Raw genomic sequence first — 22,241 nt, 5'->3', positions numbered from 1 at the left:
GCGACTTTATGGAGAAATGGCATACGCTCATATTATGGAATAATGACCGTAGGGCTGCGAATCTAGCCTAGTAAAATGATTAACTCCAGTCATAAGCCTGGGCTATTAATGTGATACCTATCTGCACCAAGTATAACAATCGCTGGCACTGTCACTACGCTCCATATCTACTGGGGTAAGTGATCGCCATTGCGGATGCAAACGCTGCAAACAAGCTCATCTTATCAGCGCGATCAGAACTTGCGCTAATTCATCACCTTACATCACCAACAATGGACGGCTTTGACGAGGAAGCTTTCAAAAAGTTCTATCCCTCTGGCTTCGGCAAGCAGGAGAAGGAGGTTGATGTTGAGTCGCAGATCAATCGATCCAAACGGACTGAGATTGCGGTTCCCATCCCAGCGGACAACGATGAAGCACAAGAATTAAATGCGCCTAGCCATGCGGAGGAGAGAAGGCCACAAGAACCTAAAGACAACGATGACTCCGACTCCGACGATCCTTCTGACGATTCCGACGACGACGACGAGGACGAATTTCCTGTTTCACACGAAATGGTTCTAAAAACACACGAGCGGGCCGTGACTACTATGACGCTGGACCCTGCGGGAGCTCGACTAATAACAGGTTCGACCGATTGCACACTGAAGCTTCATGACTTTGCTTCTATGACCCCGTCCACTATTCGCGCATTCAAATCAGTCGATCCCTCATTTAAAAAAACATCTGCGTCACAGGACACCCACGCCGTCCACTATGCTGCATTCAACCCACTCTCACCGAGCCACGTTCTCGTGGTCTCCGCGACTTCGCAACCCCGAATCCTCAGTCGAGATGGCGAAATTTTGACAGAGTTTGCCAAGGGTGACATGTACCTACGCGACCTCAACAATACCAAAGGACATATCGCGGAGGCAACTACTGGAGTTTGGTGTCCTTTTGATTATAATCTCTGTGCTACGGCTGGATCGGATAGCACAGTGCGTATCTGGGATGCCAATGTGGGTCGCTCGCAAAAGGAGGTGATCATGCATAAATCCAAGGTCGCTGGGTCTGCTGGCCGGACTAAGATGACCGCTCTCGCCTGGGGATCCGCCAAACAAGGCGGCTCAAATGTTCTGGTTGCTGCCGCTCTTGATGGAAGCTTGACTATGTGGAGTGGGAATGGTCCATTTAGACGGCCTACCGCCGAAGTACGGGATGCTCATGTTCGAGATACATGGACCAGTGGACTGGATATTAGCTCCGACGGGCGGCTTGTCATCAGCAGAGGTGGCGATGATACAATCAAACTCTGGGACACTAGAAATTTCAAGAGCCCGGTCATAGCCATCACTCATACCTCGACATCCTCTCGTTACCCCACATCAAATATCCAGTTCTCTCCGTCGTCTGCGAATATCATCGTGGGCTCCGAGACTGGCCATCTGCACATCCTCAACCCGGCTCTGAGACCGGAGCTCGTTACACCTGTTACCCCAGGGTCGCCGGTCATCTCAGTTCTGTGGCATGAGAAGCTCAACCAAATCTTGACTGGTTCCGCAAATGCCGAAACACATGTCCTGTACAATCCGATTATGTCCACGAAGGGTGCGGCCTTGGTGATGTCCAAAGCACCCAAGCGTCGCCACTTTGATGACAACCCTACCCTTACAACGGATCTATCCACTGGCCTCGCTGGCGACTCGGTGGTGGTTGGCTCTAACGGCGTGCCACAATATAGCTCGGCCACCTATGCAGCTCGCCATCCAAACGTGGGTTTAACAGCTTCTGGCCGTTCACGCGATCCCCGTCGACCCCATGTGCCAGCTGTCACACCTTTTGGCAAATCTCAACCTGATGAGAAGCATATTCGTGAAAGTTTCCCACTCAGTTCCATGCGTGACGAGGATCCGCGGGAGGCTCTCTTGAAATACGCTGAGAAGGCCGAGAAGGACCCGATCTTTACCAGGGCATACAAGGAGACGCAACCCAATGCAATCTACGCCGAGATCAGCGATGATGAAGAACAAAAGGGACCGGAAAAGAAGAAAGCCCGACGATGATATGTCCCAGGGTTGATTACTTGATCATTTGTGTATATTAGTTTACATTCCGATGCATTCATTGGGTACTTAACAATATAGAAAAAATTCGATGGGCTGCAAGTACATCTATAATTATCTCCATCCTATATTTCTTTGATGTTTACTACAAGGCAAGATCCTGACCGAGTTCATGAAACAAGCTGTGTATGCCTGCTCCTTGCATCTACTCCTTGGAACTTTCCCCTCTTTCATCCGTTCCATGACGTCCTCCAAGAGCCTGTCGATCACCGCTAGTATGGTCGCCTGCCCGGACCACTGATAACAGGAGCATCAGAGCACGGGCTTTGACCTCGCATAACCTCGCAAATTACGGCTTGAGCGCGGTTTCACTCGAATATAGAATTAGATAAGTTTGGCCTTAGCCTGGAGTAAGGAGCACAGGCCGGCGTTGGTGCTGACATGAGCAATCTCTCCGCTCTAGCCCCCGTTTGCCAACTCCACAGCCTCCAGCACCCAACCAAGAGACATTTTCATTGCCGGAATTTGTCCGATTTCTATTTGGACGAGTCAAAATGCAGTCTTTCGCAACTTAATAGGCTTGCCTTGTATCCCTGAGCTTATTTGTTTCGACATCACTAGAAGTCATTTGGGCGGCTCCAGGAGGACTCCGGACTTCGGTCGGCACCCCGATTCTGCCTATCAGTGGACCGATCAGTGCCTACACTTTCTTGGAGATCGCTTCATTCTACAAGGCAAGATGGACTTCCGACAACAGCCCCTCGGGATGGGCTCTTTTTCCTCTTTCGCGTCTTCGATGATCGCGTCCTCCACTTCTACCCCATATACCCTCGCCTCCTATACGCCGCATCTTCATTTCGCAACACCTACCTCGACTCCCATACCGCATTTTGAAAATCCGAACGACCAAGGGGATATGAAAAAATGGTCTTCGCTGATCGGTATCGTAACGGCTTTGATCGGAAATGTTCTGATTTCCCTGGCTCTCAACATCCAGCGCTACGCACACATCCGCATCTCCCGTGAATACGAACTCGATAAGCTCCACAAAGAAGACAATTGGCGGCAGTCACAATCTGAGGCTGGGGATTTGAATCAATATGGGAATGTTGGACAGAATAGTACTCAGGTCCGTGGCCGGGGGAGATTGCCGCCGCACAACCGGCGCCGCAGCAGTGAACACCGGGAGTTCGCGGCGTATCATGATGATGAGAATGAGACTTCTGCAAGCCGCCGTAATGGCCATTCGGCGTCGGAAAGCCGTATGCGTGACTCCTTTGCGTCTGATCGCACTGCTCGCCCGGGTGACTCGGATGGGCGCAAGTCTTATCTCCGATCTCCATATTGGTGGGCTGGTATCATTCTCATGTGTCTTGGAGAGACAGGCAATTTCATGGCATATGGCTTTGCACCGGCATCGATCGTGTCACCGCTTGGTGTGGTAGCTTTGATCTCAAACTGCGTCATTGCGCCGTGCTTGCTGAAAGAACAGTTCCGAGGCCGAGATTTCTGGGGAGTATTAGTCTCTATCGCTGGTGCTGTGGTTGTTGTACTGAGCGCCAAGTCCTCTGAGGAGAAACTTGGTCCTGATGAAATCTGGGCTCGGATTACCACTTGGGAGTTTGAGCTTTATCTTGGGTTGACCATAGGGCTGATCGCCGTTCTCATGTGGGGCAGTTACCAATACGGCCCTCGCTCTATTTTGATTGATGTGGGACTTGTGGCACTTTTTGGTAAATACTTACTTCTCCATTTATGTAACATTGCAATACTGACGGTATATCGCAGGTGGATACACAGCTTTGTCTACTAAGGGTGTTTCCTCGCTACTGTCATTTACCCTATGGCACGTCATCACATACCCCATCACATACCTGCTTGTCTTCGTCCTGATTTCCAGTGCATTGATGCAGATTCGCTACATCAATCGTGCTCTGCAACGCTTTGATTCTACCCAAGTCATTCCGACTCAGTTCGTCCTTTTCACCCTATCTGTGATCATCGGCAGTGCGGTCCTCTACCGTGATTTCAATTCCATGTCTGCTGTTCGCGCAGGAAAGTTTGTCGGAGGCTGTCTAATGACTTTCTTGGGAGTCTACTTCATCACAAGTGGTCGGGTTCGCTCTGATGGCGAGTCTACATTTTCAACCGAAGATGAGGAGGAAGCAATTGGCTTGCTGAATGGTGAAAGATATCGGGACAGAGTTGATTTATCTCCCCTTTCTCAGCCACTGAGAGCAGCCAAATCGTTGCACGAGCCTGAGAATGGTTACGATGGTGCGGAGTCACCTTCAAGGTCCCTAATCAGCCAGGGAATTGACGGCGTGGATGACGACGAACCCACACCGCGGGGTGCGCTTTCGGCAGCACCATCTTCGCCGGCAGGCTCCTTAACTGCGGGTTCAGCCCTGTCAGGACCCTCTTTCGAAGATCCTTCACCATTGCGCCCCCCATCTCGTATGTCCAACCCTTGGGCAGAATTCCAGGATCAGGCTGTCGGGTCCCCGAAATCTGACCTGGAGCCCCACCGTCCAACGACACCTCCACATGGCGAAGCCACTGATATGGCATCAACGGTGTTGCTTCGCTTCCCTTCCGTCCCAGGCATAGATGAGGGTTCACCTGGTGCCAATACCACAAATGTTCGGAGAGCCTCAACGCCTGCTGTGGGTGGTTCGCCCCAACTTGGTGACAGGGCTCACGCAATTCTCGAAACTCCTACGCGACGTACCTTGCGCAATTCCATCTCGCATCGATTCTCCCCCGGTCCCCTTCTTCCCACACTCTCGGGTGGCTTTAGTGCTGTGGTTGCAGAATCTCTCCGACGAGGTGAAGGCAGCCCTTACAAGGACCGTTCTGGTAGGCGTAAAGCCGGACGCCGGAGACAAGTCGACGGCATGTTCACAGACACTTCATTTCGTGATCATGATGGGGATGTAGGGCCACTTGGTGAGCCGCAAGGGCTCGAAACCCCTCTTTCACTGGCAACAGCACGACTACAAACAGCTACAAACCTAGTCGATCCGTCTGCGGAGGCTGGCCGTTCAACTCCTGCCCTTGCCCCCCAAATCCACAACCCGCCAACCCTGAAGACGGACGAAGAGGTCACTCGCCTTCGCAGCTTCAGTGACTCGTGGAGTGGTGGGCTTGCATGGTTAGGTGGTGCATTGCGAAGAACTTCACATCAAGAGCACGCAGACAGCGGTGCGGTGACGCAAGGAACTGTGACACCCCGGAGCGATACACCGGCTGCTCTGAGCAGTGATCCCCTCAGCAACAACGACCCCGAATCTCGATCATAACAGCAAGTAATTTCCTCGCCATACTGAGTACACCTGTGGTACATGCAGAGTGGCTGGGGGCACTCATATTATACATACACCGTGCGGCCTCATCCTTGGCTCATTTTCTTTTTTTGACCTTTTCCGGATTTTCTTCTGGCGGGGTTGTTTGTTCTCTTCTTTCCATGGCATAATACCGGGGTTTGTGATAAGCGATGCATTTTGCGGGTATTCTTTACTTTACACATTTAATACCTTTCTTTGTTCATTCTTTACTTTTTGTCTCATATCCGGGATCAATCTGGCGGGTTTTGCGAGCCCTCTGCCGTCTCTCATCATTTGTAGATTCATTGTTCTCCACTATAGCTGAACCTCAGTTTTGAGAATTGAGAAAGTATTCAAATCTCACCAATTCTTTCTGATGGGATAAAACGCCTCCGCATCTTGCATGATCAACTCCACCGGGGAATGCGAAATAGAAGACAGTCATAGGTGGAAAAAGAGGCCACAGAAGTACAACCCTATAGTACATCCAATGCAAAGCGTTCAACCCCCCCCCCCCGTTGACATCACTAAGTCTCTACAATTTAGCCGGATTCCAACTGCAATATTGCCGATAGCACCTACTGCAAGTACTCGGACCCGTCGGTCTTCAACCCCTGCAATAACATTAAATTACCCCACATTGACCGACAAAACTATAACCGATGCCCCGCGCGGAGACGTTGCTCCGTCTCGTTATAGTCTTAGCGGCTCCAGTCTTCTCCGCTCAAGCCACTCATGCAGAGCTATTATGTACACCCGTGATCATTTCATCTCCGATGGCTCCTGAAATTTTAGAGTAAGTTTCGATCTAATAGCACCGATGTTTTTCCCCGCAGCTAGAAATGGCAATAATGAGCTGTGTATTTGCATTGCTCACCCTTATATGCAAGGATACCCCGGGATGATCTGATCTGCGCGAGAAAGGGAAATCCAAGCCTGTCTGAATTCAATTCCAATTTTCGTGTGTTGAAGCTGGGCAATTGTGTCAAGGAAGTGTTTTCAAGATGATTGCTAACGGGCTTTCGAAAGGCCTGTTGCTTTTGCAACTACTGGGTGCATTGGTATCTGGTAAAGCGATATCGTCGACGCCGCTTTATAAGGATGCTAGTGCACCGATAGAGAAAAGGATTGAGGATTTGCTGGGGAGAATGACTGTCGAGGAGAAGATGGCTCAATTGATACAAGGTAGTCTTTATATTATCTTTTTCACGAAGCTTCTTTTTTAATCACATCTAACTGTTCATTATAGGCGATATCACTAATTGGATGAACGAGACGACGGGTGCTTTCAACTATAGTGGACTGGTGGCTAATATGGAGGAGAAGGCTGGCATGTTCTACGGTACGACTTTCATCTTGTTAAGAAATTCTTCAATGAAGAAATCTAATAGTCCTCAGTCGGATACCCGGTTTCCTGGGATTGGTTGACAGAGAATATTAAGCGAGGCCAAGACTATCTGATGCAGAATACCACGTTGGGTATCCCTGCCCTTGTTCAATCAGAAGGTGATAAATCCAATCTAGCAAAGTCAGACGTGAGCTGAACACTACCATGGCAGGTCTTCACGGGTTCTTAATTGGCAATGCTACCATTTTCAATTCCCCAATCGGTATTGGAAGCTCATGGAACCCGAGCGTAAGCTATCTTTGCTACCCGTTCCATACCTAGCTAATATTCGCCAGCTTGTTCGAAAAATGGGAGAAGTCATTGGTACCGAGGCTCGAGCCTTGGGTGCAAATCAGCTTTTCGCGCCCGAGGCCGATCTGGCGCGTGAGCTTCGATATGGACGGGTAAGAATCACGACGATTTTATCTAAGAGAAGGGCTAAATTAGTCTTGTCATAGGTCGAAGAAACATTTTCGGAGGATTCTTTCCTGGCGGGCGAGATTGCTTATAGCTACATCACAGGTATCCAGAGCAAAAATGTGTCTGGCATGGTCAAGCACTATGCGGCCTACAGTAATCCCGAGCAAGGATTAAACACTGGACCCGTTCATGGAGGAGAAAGAGAATTGCGCACAACGTGAGTTAAGCCATATGTGGGCAAAGTAGCATAGAATGCTAATTTCTTTTCCAGATGGCTGCCATCATACAAGCGCGCAATTATTGACAGTGGTGCATGGGCTGTCATGACTGCCTACTCATGGTAAGTACTCTCATGGAAATTTTCAATCTTTTATAAATCTAACGTTATGCATAGCTACGATGGAATCCCCATGGTCGCGGATTACCACGCTCTTACAGAGATTTTGAAGGAAGAGTGGGGATATGATTACTTCGTCATGACTGACGCTGGTGGTAGTGACAGACTTTGCACTTATTTCAAGATGTGCCAAAGCAGTCCAATTGATATGAACGCTGTGACCCTGCAGCTCATGGAGGCTGGCATTGACGTGGAAATGGGCGGTGGCTCCTAGTAAGTCTCTGGCACTGTCTGTCTATGAGGCCATTTGACTAACTTGAACAGTAACTTCCAAAAGATCCCCTCGCTGGTCAATTCTGGAAAGCTTGATATTTCTATTGTCAATGCCGCCGTTACAAGACTCCTTCGTGTGAAGTTCGAGATGGGCCTATTCGAAAATCCATACTCTGCTGCAAATAAGAGCCAATGGTCTTCCCTCATCAATACTGCTGAGCACAAGCAGATTGCCAAGGACTTGGACAAAGAGTCAATCGTTCTCTTGGAGAATCACGACCAGACATTGCCTCTGAAAAAGTCTGGTAGCATTGCCGTGATTGGTCCCATGGCGCATGGGTTTATGAATGTGAGTCCAATATATCTTTATTCCAACGAGTATGATACTTAGACATATCTCAGTACGGTGATTATGTCGTCTACGAAAGCCAGTACCGGGGTGTAACTCCATTGGATGGTATCAAAGCCGCAGTTGGCGATAGTGCAACAATAAACTACGCCCAAGGATGCGAACGTTGGAGCAATGATCAATCCGGCTTCGATGAAGCGGTTGAAGCTGCAAAGAAGTCCGACGTTGCCATTGTCGTTGTAGGAACCTGGTCTCGCGATCAAGTCCAGCTTTGGGAAAGCTACAACGCAACGTAAGTCACCGCCCATTTCTGGGGAAACACCTTTATACTGAAATAATTACAGCACTGGTGAAGATGTCGATGAAGACAACCTCGCGCTCGTGGGTGCCCAAGGACCTCTCGTCAAAGCCATCGCCGACACAGGTGTGTCGACAATCGTCGTTATCTCGAGTGGTAAACCCATAACAGATTTCTGGCTCTCCAACGGTACCTCAGCACTACTACAACAATTTTACCCATCGGAAGAAGGAGGCAACGCACTCGCAGAGGTGTTATTCGGTGACTACAATCCGTCCGGTAAATTATCCGTCAGCTTCCCGCATTTCGTCGGAGATCTACCAGTCTACTACGATTACTTGAACTCAGGTCGCTCGGTCTGGACTTCTGGAACTGAGTATGCGAACGGGACTCTTGACTTCGGTCATAACTATGCGCTCGGTACCCCCATGCCCTGGTATCCATTTGGTTACGGGAAGAGTTATTCAACCTTTGAGTATGGCACTGTCAGTGTTGATAACAGCAAGATCTCCTCCACGGATACTGTTGTTACGGTGAGTGTTGATGTGAAAAATACGGATACTACCCGCGATGCGACGGAGGTTGTGCAGGTTTACATCTCCGATGAGATTGCGTCGGTTGTTGTGCCGAATCGACAGCTGAAGGGCTTTGATAAGGTCTTGATTCCTGCTGGCAAGACGACGACTGTTAAAATCCCCATCAAGGTTGCGGATATTGGGCTTTGGAATAATCGGATGAAGTACGTTGTTGAGCCTGGCGAGTTCACCGTGTTGGTCGGAAGCAGTTCCGATGATATCAGGGGAAATACCACCTTCACTGTGCTGTAATTGAAATTAGGATGTTCTTGTTCTATAATTGAACCTGGGAAACGCCACAGCGTTTCAGGTCGGTTCCATGGTTCAAGGACCTGTCAACCATGGAAGTACCCGATGCTGATCCATGGGAATGAAAACTTGATTTGTTGGTCATTAAATATTATATACAACTTTTGAACGTCATAAATCCTCTAGATCACGCTCTTGTACGACTGGTTCGTAGTATGTGTCTGAGTCATGGTAATACCCAGCCCGATCGGAGCATCCACTCTAGTCAAGGTCAGACGTTTATACGTGCGTTGCGAATCCGCTCTTTGAGGTGCGCGTGCTCGCGTGTTGTCAACTTCCTCCTCAATGGTAGGAGTTTCGACGTCGCGCTCAAGACTCAAGACGACTCCAATGGCTTCTTGATCCTCGATGATCTTCGGGTGACGTTTGGCGAAGTAGCGAGCATACTTGAACAGCGACCAGTAGCAGCTGAAAACGTTGACGACCGTCAGGACGAGCTTGTAAAAAGTATAATAAATAAGCAAGACCTTCCAGTCGATGCGCTCATTTTTCCGTCGGAGATGGATCTCATTGAAAACCACCACGTTGACGATGTACATTCCGATCGTGGCGCCTAGGAGAATACCGGAGAAACTGGGGCACACGTAGAAGGAGATGGGAAGGACGAATGGAGCGAGGAGGTAGATAAGAGTTTCGTACACCTGGAAAGGGTTAGTTGAGCTGGAAATAATTGCAGCATGATGGATGACATACCTCTTGGAAAACGCAGAGCTTCGCTCCGAATTCCCACCAGCCAAGCTTCCAGCTTGTGAGGATATATTTGAGATCATAGTAGATTCCAATAACGAAGAAAAAGTTCCACCGTTTGAATCGCTGCTGGAAAATGGTCATCTCACCGAATCCACCTCGGCTGCCACCGCCGGCGAAAAAGACCGATGCCGGGGTTTCGGTCTCGACGAAGACAGATGTGCACATTGTGATACGACCTCCAAGACGTCGACAGGCATCGCCGAAAAACCAGTCTTCAGACACCGAGAAACCAGGGTGCTCATTGAACGTCTCTTTGAGGAACTCCGTATTCCAAAGAGAGATAGCACCATGGGGGAAAGTGGCACTTCCGAGCATACCAAAGAAAGCTCGTTGAATACCAGACATTTTATATTCCAAATCCTGGGCCTGTTGGCAGTATGTTCCCTTGGAAGAGTTGGGGCCAACACTTTTGATTGTGTATCCAACACATTTGACCGAGCCCTTGAGTCGATCACTGACCACGGGGAAATTCGGCGGAAGTGCACAGTCATCGTCGATCAGGAGGACGTTCTCGAAGCCCTTTGCTGCGTAGCAACCGGCGAATTGAGCTACGATCTTCGATCCAACGGGGACCCAGAGGTGGTTCACTCCGAAAGGACGGCACACATCTTCTGTGTCGTCGAGAGGTGTTTGAGAATTTCCATTGGCGATGACGAAGATGTTCTCAGCAGGGAAGATTTTCAAAGCCGCTTCCAGGGTCGGACCGATGATCTGGGCGGATTTATAGCAGGGTATGAGGAGGGCGGTGTTTTTGGCGCTAGATGAGTTTTGTTCCAGATCTGTATCAATGATATCGGTTGCTGCAGGAGGATCTTTTTCGAAGAAGATCAGAAGAGGGCAGAAAGCGTATCTAGACGTTTTAGATTGGGTTAGCCACTTTCATTATAAGTCAGATATAGGAATCTCACAGAAAAGCGAGACCGATAAGAATGGCCCATCCTCCCTGGATGACGAATTTTGTGCTAATGACCCAGTAGAGCCACCAGACAGCACCTCGCCACAGGGGCATGCCAATGAGAACAAAATAGACAAACAAAATGAGGAGAGTATAGACGGTCGTTTCGAACAAGATGCGCACCCAATGCTTTCTTTGAAGAGCAACGCCTCTCACTTTGGCTTTTTCGTAGACATCGTACATACTACTCCGGCGACTATTGATATCGATAGAGCCATTTGAACTGGTTGGAGGGCTGAGATGAACAGGGTTCTCTTTGATTGGTGTTATAGGTTCCTTTTCTGTCTCTAGAGGAGGTGTCAAGTGCCCTGCAAATGGTGTTCTAGATTGCTCCCACACTAGCATCCACGTTAGTCTAATCTCCTTGATCACATAGTATTGCATGACATACCATATAATTCAGGAGGATTACTGCGCGGACGAATCGCAGCAGGACGTCTTGGACCCCGGATAGCAGACAGACTAGCAGAACGACTGAGACGGCCCTGACTTGACTCTCCGGGTAGGTGTAGTTCAACACGATCATTTTTGGGAAGGGATTTCTCCCACTTCTTCAACTCCCATGGTGAATTGAACTTTGCTGTGGATAGCAATTGTCTCGGCACAGCAACGTCCTCGACCATTGTATTCTTCCGAGCATGGTGCCGGTTAGACATGGGGGGTAGATCTGAATATATAAACGAATGACTGTAGGAACGAGTGGACTGTAAAAAGGAGTGACTAGTATCGATTCAACGAATGGAAGGCAACAGACTGTCACCACATAGGGGAATGAATGTTCTGCAATTGCAGTATTGGGTAGGTGGGAAGAAACAATGCACCGTGCGGACTTATAAAAGTTGATTTTGTCCGGAAGAGTTCTCTTGTCTTTGTGGAGACTATGTCGTAGCTGCCTTCTCTATCTAGATCCGGGCCGGAGGACTAGATCTTGATGGGGCTGACCCTGCCTTGCTGTCTAAGCTATATCCTTGGAAGACCTGAGACCCCAATTTACGGTCCCAAGGAACGGGCAGACAACAAAAGAAATTAATCTATATAGATAGTATACTATACATGTACATTATGATTTCAATGTATAGAGTAGTATTTTGACTTGCATATTCCAAACATCTGGACGATTTTGAGAGGGAATAAAAGTCAATTGTTTTACTGGATCCACGTCTCCGATGGGGCCGGCTTCGATGGGATACTTTCATTTTAGCGTAATCGGAGAGTCTAGCTTAATGACGAAAATCCCGTAGAGTCATGAGTCTATTGGTTCATTGTTTTTGTGCGGTCAAGTAGTACGTAGTAGTACGTAGTACCTAATCGTCCCACCAGCCCTATACCCTATGCTCCCCTCCCAAGCATTCCGTAGTTACCTTTGATAATGCAACCAACCTTTCCTGCAAAATGATTTCTACTGCTCTGAATTAAGAGGTATAAAGCCTCCAAACCCCGCCGTATTTGTATGTACCATGCATAACTAAGTTTTGTATAGGATAGGATTAAGATCTCGGGTACCGGCTGGCAGAGTTTTTGATCCAGGCCAAGCCAGCCTTACAAGCCGCTCTTTACATGGTCCACTTTAGGAAAGGAGAAATTTTCGATCCAGCCAATAGATCGACATTTACTATGCCTTGTTTTGATGAGACCAATTCTTGCTAGTCTTAAAAGTTGTGGGCTTAGTGGAGTCCGCGTCATTTCCTTCCACAAAAGCGCCACAACAGCTAAGCTGCTTATACCCGAGCCCCACTACTACTACCAACCATGGATAAACTGGTCAACAAGATACTGAAATTGGGCTAATTTCTTTAGTCAGATTTTTTCGATCGACCTCGTACCATAGGTTCCGATCTGAATATTTTGTGACTTTCATCCCCAAAGGAATGTTGGAAGGTATATAACCCTTCTAGAAGGATTGAATTAGAGTTCCAGGCACGAAAGCTTAGTGGATGCTCTACGTACGCTCACTTCCTACTTCGGGAGCTCATTTATTGGATATAATTAGAATTGCCAAGGCTGTTTAAGCTCTGCCTAAGGCCGATCTTGGAAGTACATGAAGCGATCAATAGCGGAATTTCGTCCCATTTTTTCCATTCTCTGGTACGGACCTTCGGCAGCATTTAACGGTTCTGAATGCCTCGGTAAGATGGAAACAAGTAAAGGATAAGAGAATAAAATAAACAAAGCCGGGTACACCGGATCCACCACGGCTAAGAGTCGATTTCCAGGAAGCATACGAACCTGATTACGTGCTCATATGTGCAGGAGTAAGCTTCCCCTCTTAACCCCAGTTTTCATCTCGTAGTCCTCTATACCTAATACCTGCACTAGATCATATCCCTGTATCCAATCGCTTCAAGTACCTTTAATGTTGTAAATTGTAGCTCATGTTGTTCCAAAGACTGCAGATCCGCAGATGTAGCACCAATCCCGATTTTTGTGCAATGTGGGGAACATGACCATGGAATTCCGGCAACTGCCCAACCTGTGTCTGTGCAGCTGAAAATTGTGATCACTTATACTTTCTTCTCGATGAGATCGGAAAGTTTCCATTCATCCGGCGAAGCCTAGCGAACTACTGTGCATAAATCACCTGTCAACTCGACATTGGAAAGGCCGTTTAGCCGTTGAGACCCGAAAATCAATCCTGTCCGCGCGTAACCATCGGCAAGGCGTCGCTTGGCTGCCGCCACCTTGGAGCACGTTCTCGGTGCCGGCCGAGGACTTCACTTCATTGATACATCCTGAAAGCCCTCGGTACATTTTGCTTCGTTCACATTCTACCGGTAGAGTTCACTATCCCAGATAAAAGCGAACCTTGAAATTTGAGGTCGACTACGGAAGAATCCTTCCAAGAATGGACCTTGTCATTAGTGCATAGCTACCTAGCCTCCTTTTATTTGTAATGTCTAATTGTCAACCGCCATATTTCACAAATTCAATTGGCAAATACCTAAATGCACCTGTTTTCTCCCAGGGGTCCTGACCCTTTGGCAATGGGGGACAGAGATTCATCTCAGGGTCATGCACCGCGCGTTCAATGATGATCGAAGTACCTTCTCCACAAAGATCCCTCTCGAATCACCAATGTCTTAATATTATTAATTAACATATAAATTGTCCCTCGTAGCTGCCACCCATAATCACCACTTCCGAGGGATAGGGTTCGGAACATAAAACAGACAGGGATGGCTTAGATAGAGAGCCAGGCCTGAGGCTACGCCGCCTCTAGCTGAGTCAAGTCACCTGCCAGCACAACCCGTGAATTTACTGTGGATCAGTTAGGTCTTCTATAACTCGTCAGATACAGTATTTTGGCGGGGTCTACTCTCGATGGGTCGATTGCCAAGCTGTTGGCAACGTACTCCAACAGTGCTACACCCATAATCGGGGTATTCGTCTTTTGCGCTAGGTTTTGTGAGGTGCATAGATGCTCAAGACTCACAAAGCAGGGATTTGATGAGAAGTTTATCTGACACTCGCAACATGCAAAAATTGAAGCCGCACCTTCCCCCCTGTTTTTGTTTATGTCGTTAAGCAGCAAACCAGTGCTCTACTCGAGTCAGGTACTGCCTTTGCGGCAGAGTGAGTAGCCTCATACTACGCACTGGATTTTAAGCGCTGGGTTATGAGAGAACTAGATTGCGGAGAATAATATGTGCTTTGTGGATAGGTGGATACAGTGTTGGGGCCTCGGAACATACTGCCTTTCATCAGGCTAGCAAGGGGTTGTACGATTCGTGAGAAATTAGAAATAAACCACCTGTGCTCAAGAGCTTTTGTGATTTCCAAGTTTTTAAGCACTCTTCGTCACAGGCTGTTTATCTCTAATCTCTCACGACTTGCACAACGCTCGATATGGTTAGAAACGAATGCGTCTAATGACGGTAAAGCTCGATCAACTGATTCTGCATAGCGCTGAGGTGGGATTCCCTTAGGTTGTGCCGCCTCAAATCGAGTCTTTGATTTGATCAGATCCACAATCTCGGGAATTTGAGTCATCTAAATGGCGTGCTGTTCAATTGTACCCAGCATATTGACGTAAAGTACTTTGAAGAAAACGCCCAGATTATATCAGTAAAGGTGGAGATAACCTTTCGCAGCCGACGCCGAAACTCTAAATAGTAAGTTAGGCTTAGCGGCCCGTACAACGGCTACCGCTATGCGATGAGTTGAATGTATCAAAGGGAAACAATGGACATTCTAGATTCGATTTCTGCGGTTGGTGCTACGGCGAGACCTGCATTTTCGCTTGCATATCCTGGACAGATCATAATCCATGTGCATTTCTCCAAAGGCGTAACTTAAAGAATGTATTTCAAAGAACATTTATGGTGATCAAAGACTCGCCGAGTCCTGTTTCCTTTCAAATTCTCTTCCGACGGTTCGCTGATTATTGGATTTTCCAGATGAGTCTGTGTCTGGGTGAGGCGATATAGGGATATCTGGGGTTCTGGAGCTTGCGGTGGGTGTTGATGGATGAGACGGATTATCATTGGATCGACCTTCGGCCCGTCGTGTTTTGGCACCCTCCTTGAGCTTTTCCCAACGGTCACGGTACCGACCAAGGACATTTTTCAGCTTTTCGTTCTCTTTACCAACGCGGTCTAGCTCCTGTTCACCACGACGAACAAGTTCCTCTAGTTCTCTGACTCTGTCAGTTGAGTCTGACATGGGATTCGCAGCCGACATCTGAGCCGTTGGAGATGTGGCGGAGGAATCATGTGGTAGAGCTTCGGGGGATTGATGATGAATTGCCCTCAAAGATTGTTGTAGTGCCATAGATGATGATTGAGCGTTAACCTCCCACATGTGAAGCCGTTTGGAGAGAGTGTCAGACAAATGCTTCAAAGCCTGATTCTCCATTTGTAACTCCTCCAGGGTTTTTGGGTTTTGTAAGCTGGTAAGTTTATCAGCAGCACCGCGACGTATGGTCCGTGTGTTGGAACTTCCACTGTGGCGCATCTCCGGCGAAGACGGGGTTTCTCGTGCGTCCACGAAGTCGTCATCGCCCTCCTCCAAGCTATTCCGACGAGCCTCTTTCTCAGCTCGGGTCATAATGCCTGCATATGACATAGTTCCACCAGTTGTGGGGACGACATAGAAGGACTCGGCGGTGTTTCCAGGACTGGATCCTGGAGTATCCCGAATTGAACGTAAAGCAGCCCGAGAAAAGATCCGGCTCACGTCTGGCTCAGCTTGTGCATTCCCTTTATCGGGGGTCGCATGATAACGGTCTACCTTGGTCTCTGCTGAGGACTTGCGCGTTGGATTGGTTTTGCTAGGGTCATCTGACCCGAGAGGCAGTCCTGCAAATGCCAGAGGGGCAGATATCCTGGAGATGAGGCCTTCGAATGTAGAATAAAAGCGCTGGAATGGTTCATCCGCCGTCGCAGAGTTGGCTTTGGAATACCCAGACTTGGATACCTGAGGAACAACTTCGTGGGCGGTGATATCGGTGGAGTTGGGCTGTGGGGGTGACCAGGGCTGTCTAGGGGCTGATCGGCTGGACCGATTTTTATTGGGGACCTCTCGCAACCTAGATTCACCAATTTTGATTTTTGATGGTCCTTCTGTCATCTTCGCGCCCGCCTGGTGTGCGGAAATGGTTGGCGACACAGGTGATCCACGACGAGGTTGAGCCGGGATGCCCCGAGCTGAGGCTAGATTGCTAGCAATCGACGAGGACTCTCGACTGAGTATTCTGGGGTTCCCTGGAAGCCTTGGGGTTTGACCCTGGGCATCCAGGCTGTTTGGAGCGCCACTCTTTGTGTTTACGGTATCCGAGGAGAGCTCATTTGGGCCTGGCGATGCCGTAGCGGTTGGTCCTTCGGTATTAGCGGGATGTTCATGCTGGAATCTCAGAATTTCGGCGAGTTTCTTGTGATGATTTTCGAGTAGCTGCAGAGTGCGGAGAGCCTAAGAACATAGCTTGATCAGTAACGGTACCGACCCAAGGTCTCGAGAGCGACTCACTTCCTGATCGGAATTATTAAGAGCAGCAGCTGCAAACTCGCCCGCAGCTAAATCATGCTCTTCACTAGCAGCGACCGGGTTCGACTTGCGAGTTTCGAGGACTGCATTTCGTGCGTGGGTGTGGGCCTGACAATAAGTTAACCGTGCGGGGGAATGGACTAGTAGGCCAGCTTACCAGTGTGAGCGGAGCGGCCTCCATGGTTAAAGAATCAATGGCGCATGGGCCATTCTTGGCCCTACCGTGTGGACTGGTTGGAATGTTCAAGAAGTTTGAGAGAGTAGCACAAGAGTTGAGAGGGAAGTTAAGTTTCGTTGCTTACTGTACACAGGACTTTCAAGGGTTTGTATAGACATGAGTAACATGTTGTTCTCATCCGTTTAGCTCTTTACTTCTAAGCTCGACTTGGTCTTTATTTTGTATAATCTATTTTCCTAAAAAGCTCTTTGTAACTTTGACATAGAAATGACCCATGTTAGACCCCTATATAATGGCTGAAAACAGCGATCTTGACCATGAACTGTCACATCCGCAAGCCGCATTCTAACGAGTGGAGAAGTGTCAGAGCTACATAGAGCAAGAAAATGGATAGAATCAAGAAAAGACCCAAGATTAAGTAAAGATGATTTGATGGTAATATCCACAGTAAATTAAATAAAATCCAATTATCTTTTTATTATATTCTTGTGCTGGTTGTTCCTTGTTTCGGCATCTGACTAAGTCAATTGCTTTCCCCTCGCGAATGGCATCAGGGGATTCCCCAACTCACACCTGTATCTCTCCCGACCAACTCAAATAGGGACACACAGCGCACAATCCTCATGCTGTGTTCCCAGTATCAATCTTTCACTCGTTTCACTCTGCCCCGGCACTGATCCCTCGCCATGGCCGACTCGTCATCCTCAAGTCTAAAAGGCGGAGGTGGAAGCGGGAGCAGGTCGCGCCGCTCTTGGACCGTGTCTGCTGCCGATTCAGATTTGATGGAAAGCTCAAGTCGAAGCAATGGCCGCTCATCGATGGAATCTATTGAAAGACCCAAAACACAAGCTGGGGAAGGTCCGGATACCGCAAAGGCTGGCTCCAGCGGTTTCTCCAAGCTCCTAAAGTCCCGACGCCGACGGAAGGAGAAGAACCAAAAGCAAGATGAGCCCCCGGTACCTACGATAATTACAGAGCAACAGCTACGAGAAATCCCTTCGAACACTAGTATGTCCAACGGTAGTGGCTCTGCAGTCCCATCGGTGGTCACTTCGTCCAACAACAGCTCCGGTCCGCAGGAAAGCGAGGCCCTCCAGCTGTTGACCGATGATTCCGAACCTGAGAGGTACGTCAGCCATACTCCCTGATTAACTGTCTCACTATCTGAAACTAACTCCTATCATCTTATAGGACCCCACCATTGACTTCACATAATTCACACACCGGTTTTTATACCTCCTCTTCCCCGCTCATCAACACCACATCAGTAAAGTCTGCTGCGGATACCGAGAGTACGCGCGAAGATGTTCAATCTGCGGTCAGCGACTCGAATCCAACCGATCTGGAGTCAAATCCCAGTGAAAATATCTCGAGACCACCCACCCGATCGAGTATGACACTGGACGTTCCAGCAGATTCCAGCGGCAAGCGGCGCAGTGGCAGTGTTTCACCCGGGCGGCGACTGAAGGATGCCTTCAGCGCTACAGATAAAAAGAACACGACTGAAGACATGGATGCATCGTCATCCAAATCTGGAAGTAGCAAGAGTGGGAAGGGTATTTTCGGGGGCCGACGGAGCAGTCTGTCATCCAGACGGGCGCAAGCTCAGGCCTCCCAAGAGACTCCCCCGCCTGTTCCCAGTCCTATTCGGACCGATGTTTGGAATTCAGATATGAAGGAAGAGAAGCCACGCTCTTTACAAGCGAGTCCGATGCCTAATACTCCTCCACATACAGCCATTCCTATCTCAGCCCCAGCTACTACTGTAACACCTCCTACCCCAACCGAACACCGCCCACTCGGTCCTCAAATTATGACTGAGGGTATCACAGACTCGCCTGAGTCTATACCTTCCAGGAATTCAATGTCCTCGGCCGATGTCACTGTGAGCCCTTCCGGAAACATGATTTCACATCGCCGAGTGCGCTCAGCATCTGCAGCTCACGGTCCGAGCAAGCTGTCCACTTCTGTGTCAGCCCTAACTCCTTTAGAAGAGGGTAAAACGCCGAAGAGCTCGTCGAGTCAACAGAGTGGATTTTTCTCATCAATGTTTTCTGCCGCCCAAAATGCTGCCACCTCCTTCACTAATACTCTCAATGCCCCGCAGAAAAGCCGTACCCTTTCCCAGCCGTCGTCTACTGGGATTGACAGTACGTCGAAGGAAATTGGGAATGCAGGAGACGGGGAAGATCGAGAGAAAGCCAATGGCAGTGAAGATGGGAAACCAAGCACTGTAGAAACTCTTGGGACTGGAAACCTCAACTTCAGCCATTTGGATATCGATCAATCAGGCGAAGAGGTATCCACTGCCGATGGTGTTGTTCTCACGAAGCCAGGAAGTCCACTTGATAGGCGCAAGAACACTGCTGTCAATCAGCGAGATGAGGCGTCCTCGAAGCTTGAAGACCAGCGTGCGGCACGGGCCGTTCATATGGCATATGAAAAGCCTTCAGATTCATCGGCATTGGGATCGCCTGGTGAGGATGTTATTGAGTCACAATCTACCTTCTCCCTCCCAAGGGATGGCATGGTGGCTGGAGATCAAACCCCTCCAACTGGAAGTATCATTGATGGTGACATTGGCAGCGGTGGTATTAGACGCACTGGCAGCGTGCGTAGTCGACTTGCACGCCGCCATCGAGGTTCTTCTGGAGCTACCGCATCTACAATTGGAGCCATTGGAGCTAGTGCTGTTAACCTTGGCGTACCTGGTGTCAACTCAAGCGTGCCTCGACTGACCGGCTTCGCGGTTGCGAGCAAAAAGCGCAACAGAGACTTTCACCAATTGTTCCGCACCGTTCCTGAAGATGATTATTTGATTGAAGACTACAGCTGTGCATTGCAGCGGGAGATCATTCTGGCCGGCCGCATCTACATCTCGGAGGGTCATGTCTGCTTCTCCAGCAACATTCTTGGTTGGGTGACCACACTTGTCATCAGCTTTGATGAAGTGGTGGCTGTCGAAAAAGAAAGCACCGCTATGGTGTTCCCAAATGCCATTGCTATTCAGACACTTCATGCTCGCCATACGTTTAGGAGTCTGCTTAGTCGTGAATCTACCTATGACCTGATGGTCAATATCTGGAAGATAAATCACCCTTCAATCAAAAGCTCTGTGAACGGGACCCGAGTGACAAACGGGACCGGTGACAAGACCGAGAAGGTTGGTGAAGGTGAAGCCGACAGCGGGTCTGAGAGCGATGTCTCAGACGAAGATGAAGTGTACGATGAGGATGAAGAAGGCGACCATGGCGAGAGCTTCTTTGAGGCAGGGGCCAGTGCCAATGCCAGTGAAAGGTCATTGCCATTGAGGACTGGCTTAAGTCGCCAGCCTTCGGGCTTGTCTGGAAATGGAGCACCCCTAGCTGGAGGAAACTCCGGCAGCGACGCCAAGAACGGGGATAAGGCGGCCTCCAAAGAAGCCGACTTCCCCGGCCCATCTACACATGCCCCCACCGAATACACGAATCCCGATGGACAATACGAAAAGGTTATCAAAGACGAGCTCATTCCCGCGCCCCTTGGAAAAGTTTACTCGCTGGTCTTTGGTCCATCTTCAGGGGAGTTCATGACCAAGTTCCTTGTGGACAATCAGAAATCTGGAGAACTACAGTTCGAAGGAACCGCGAAGGGTCTTACCAATGAAAGCCCAGTCCGAAAGTATTCATACATCAAGCCTCTCAATGCGCCCATCGGTCCGAAGCAAACGAAGTGTATCAGTACCGAGAACCTGGACTTCTTGGATTTGGAAAAAGCAGTCCTGGTCACGCTAAGCACTCAAACTCCTGATGTTCCCAGCGGAAACGTTTTTGCTTGCAAGACAAAATATCTATTCACGTGGGCCCCAGGTAACCAAACCCGGTTCCTGATGACATGTACTATTGAGTGGACGGGCAAGAGTTGGTTGAAAGGTAAGCAATTTTTACATACATTCAGCGATAGATGCTAATTCCGCCCAGGTCCCATCGAAAAAGGCGCCATTGATGGTCAAACCACCTTTGGCAATGAGCTTGTTAAGGCTTTGAAGGTCGGTGTTGTCCCTCGCGGACGGACCGCCGGTGGACGGACAAAGGGTCGTCGCAAGAAGGGCGATGCTGGAGCTCGCGAGGCATCCGCAGCAGCATCACACAAGCTGGGAGGAGATTCCAGTGCAAGCCAATCCGAGTCTTGGGGTCTCCTTGAGCCAATTCGCCCAATCTTAGAACCTTTTACCAGCATGTTAAAGCCACTATGGAGTGGCAACATTGCAATCTTCCTTGTCGGCCTCCTGCTCTACCTGGCATTCTTCCGAGCACCATCCAACCCATCCATGCTCGGGCACCACGGCGCTTTTTCAGGGCATAGCCTTCCTCAAAGACTTGCTGCATACGATGAAATGTGGCGACGGGAAGAAAGCGAGCTTTGGAATTGGCTTGAGGATCGAGTAGGCATGGATGGAATGGTTTTCCCCGCCCTCCACCACCGAATGCCCGAGCCCGCCCACAAGGCCCCTCGCGTGAATGTGGCAGACGAAGGTATTCTCATTGATCGACTACGTGAGGAGAAGGTTTCAGATCGAGAGATGGACCATGCTATCCGGACTACACGACAGAGGCTTGACATCCTGGAGGAGATGATGAACAATCGCAGAGCAGACCGGGTTCCACAAGAGCCCCGTCGATCTGAATTGTGAGTTTTCTGATATGCACCTGCACTCTGCACGTGCCCTGCATCATTACCTCAAACCCATATCCTGCTTCTCTCGTCCTACCTAAGAGATATCCCCTATCCTGTCTACGATTCATCCTCTCCTCGGTCCCTCACTCCTTCACCACCTCTTTCATTTTTCCCGGTACCTTCCTGGGCTCACAGTATGGGACTCAACCAAGTCCCCTTTCCCTTATAAAATCCCACCCAATGTCAATCCTTCCCCTCCCCTTCCTCTTTGCTCTTGTGGGCTTTGGAACCAGTGAACTTTTCCTTTATGTAAATGAGCGCCAACTGCTTTGTCTATACCGCTGTACCTATTACAGCCAGTCCCTTTTACTTTCTATGTATGTTTTACCTGAGCGAGTTTTTTT

At 49.1% G+C, this 22,241-nt stretch overlaps 6 protein-coding genes across 6 annotated transcripts; 4 read left to right on the top strand and 2 right to left on the bottom strand.

The window, feature by feature from the left end:
• Positions 1-272: 272 nt before the first annotated feature.
• Positions 273-2,045, top strand: N7520_009030 (WD40 repeat domain-containing protein; the record flags this gene model as incomplete). Its single annotated transcript, XM_057142964.1, has 1 exon — positions 273-2,045. One exon carries the CDS (start codon positions 273-275, stop codon positions 2,043-2,045), a length of 1,773 nt encoding a protein of 590 aa, XP_056992252.1.
• Positions 2,046-2,784: 739 nt separating this feature from the next.
• On the top strand, positions 2,785-5,347 carry N7520_009029 (DUF803 domain membrane protein; the record flags this gene model as incomplete). Its single annotated transcript, XM_057142963.1, has 2 exons — positions 2,785-3,778; positions 3,834-5,347. 2 exons carry the CDS (start codon positions 2,785-2,787, stop codon positions 5,345-5,347), a joined length of 2,508 nt encoding a protein of 835 aa, XP_056992251.1.
• Positions 5,348-6,375: 1,028 nt separating this feature from the next.
• On the top strand, positions 6,376-9,262 carry N7520_009028 (uncharacterized protein; the record flags this gene model as incomplete). The annotated part of the gene is made up of 11 exons (XM_057142962.1): positions 6,376-6,556; positions 6,621-6,713; positions 6,770-6,877; positions 6,931-7,007; positions 7,055-7,162; positions 7,217-7,395; positions 7,450-7,518; positions 7,573-7,788; positions 7,840-8,137; positions 8,191-8,429; positions 8,482-9,262. The coding sequence occupies 11 exons, from the start codon at positions 6,376-6,378 to the stop codon at positions 9,260-9,262; spliced, it is 2,349 nt and encodes a 782-aa protein (XP_056992250.1).
• A 179-nt stretch (positions 9,263-9,441) lies between these two features.
• N7520_009027 (uncharacterized protein) lies at positions 9,442-11,680 on the bottom strand (the record flags this gene model as incomplete). The annotated part of the gene is made up of 4 exons (XM_057142961.1): positions 9,442-9,960; positions 10,013-10,919; positions 10,978-11,346; positions 11,397-11,680. The coding sequence occupies 4 exons, from the start codon at positions 11,678-11,680 to the stop codon at positions 9,442-9,444; spliced, it is 2,079 nt and encodes a 692-aa protein (XP_056992249.1).
• A 3,667-nt stretch (positions 11,681-15,347) lies between these two features.
• N7520_009026 (uncharacterized protein) lies at positions 15,348-17,184 on the bottom strand (the record flags this gene model as incomplete). The annotated part of the gene is made up of 3 exons (XM_057142960.1): positions 15,348-16,928; positions 16,986-17,111; positions 17,161-17,184. The coding sequence occupies 3 exons, from the start codon at positions 17,182-17,184 to the stop codon at positions 15,348-15,350; spliced, it is 1,731 nt and encodes a 576-aa protein (XP_056992248.1).
• Positions 17,185-17,867: 683 nt separating this feature from the next.
• On the top strand, positions 17,868-21,853 carry N7520_009025 (GRAM and VASt domain-containing protein; the record flags this gene model as incomplete). Its single annotated transcript, XM_057142959.1, has 3 exons — positions 17,868-18,307; positions 18,373-21,092; positions 21,141-21,853. 3 exons carry the CDS (start codon positions 17,868-17,870, stop codon positions 21,851-21,853), a joined length of 3,873 nt encoding a protein of 1,290 aa, XP_056992247.1.
• Between the last annotated feature and the right edge of the window lie 388 nt (positions 21,854-22,241).

This window comes from Penicillium odoratum (assembly GCF_028828045.1).
Source record: "Penicillium odoratum strain IBT 22623 chromosome Unknown utg000006l_segment0_segment0, whole genome shotgun sequence".
Classification (NCBI taxonomy): Eukaryota; Fungi; Ascomycota; class Eurotiomycetes; order Eurotiales; family Aspergillaceae; genus Penicillium; species Penicillium odoratum.
The sequence above is the reverse complement of the archived record's forward strand: the minus strand, read 5'-3'. Positions and strand labels throughout refer to the sequence as shown.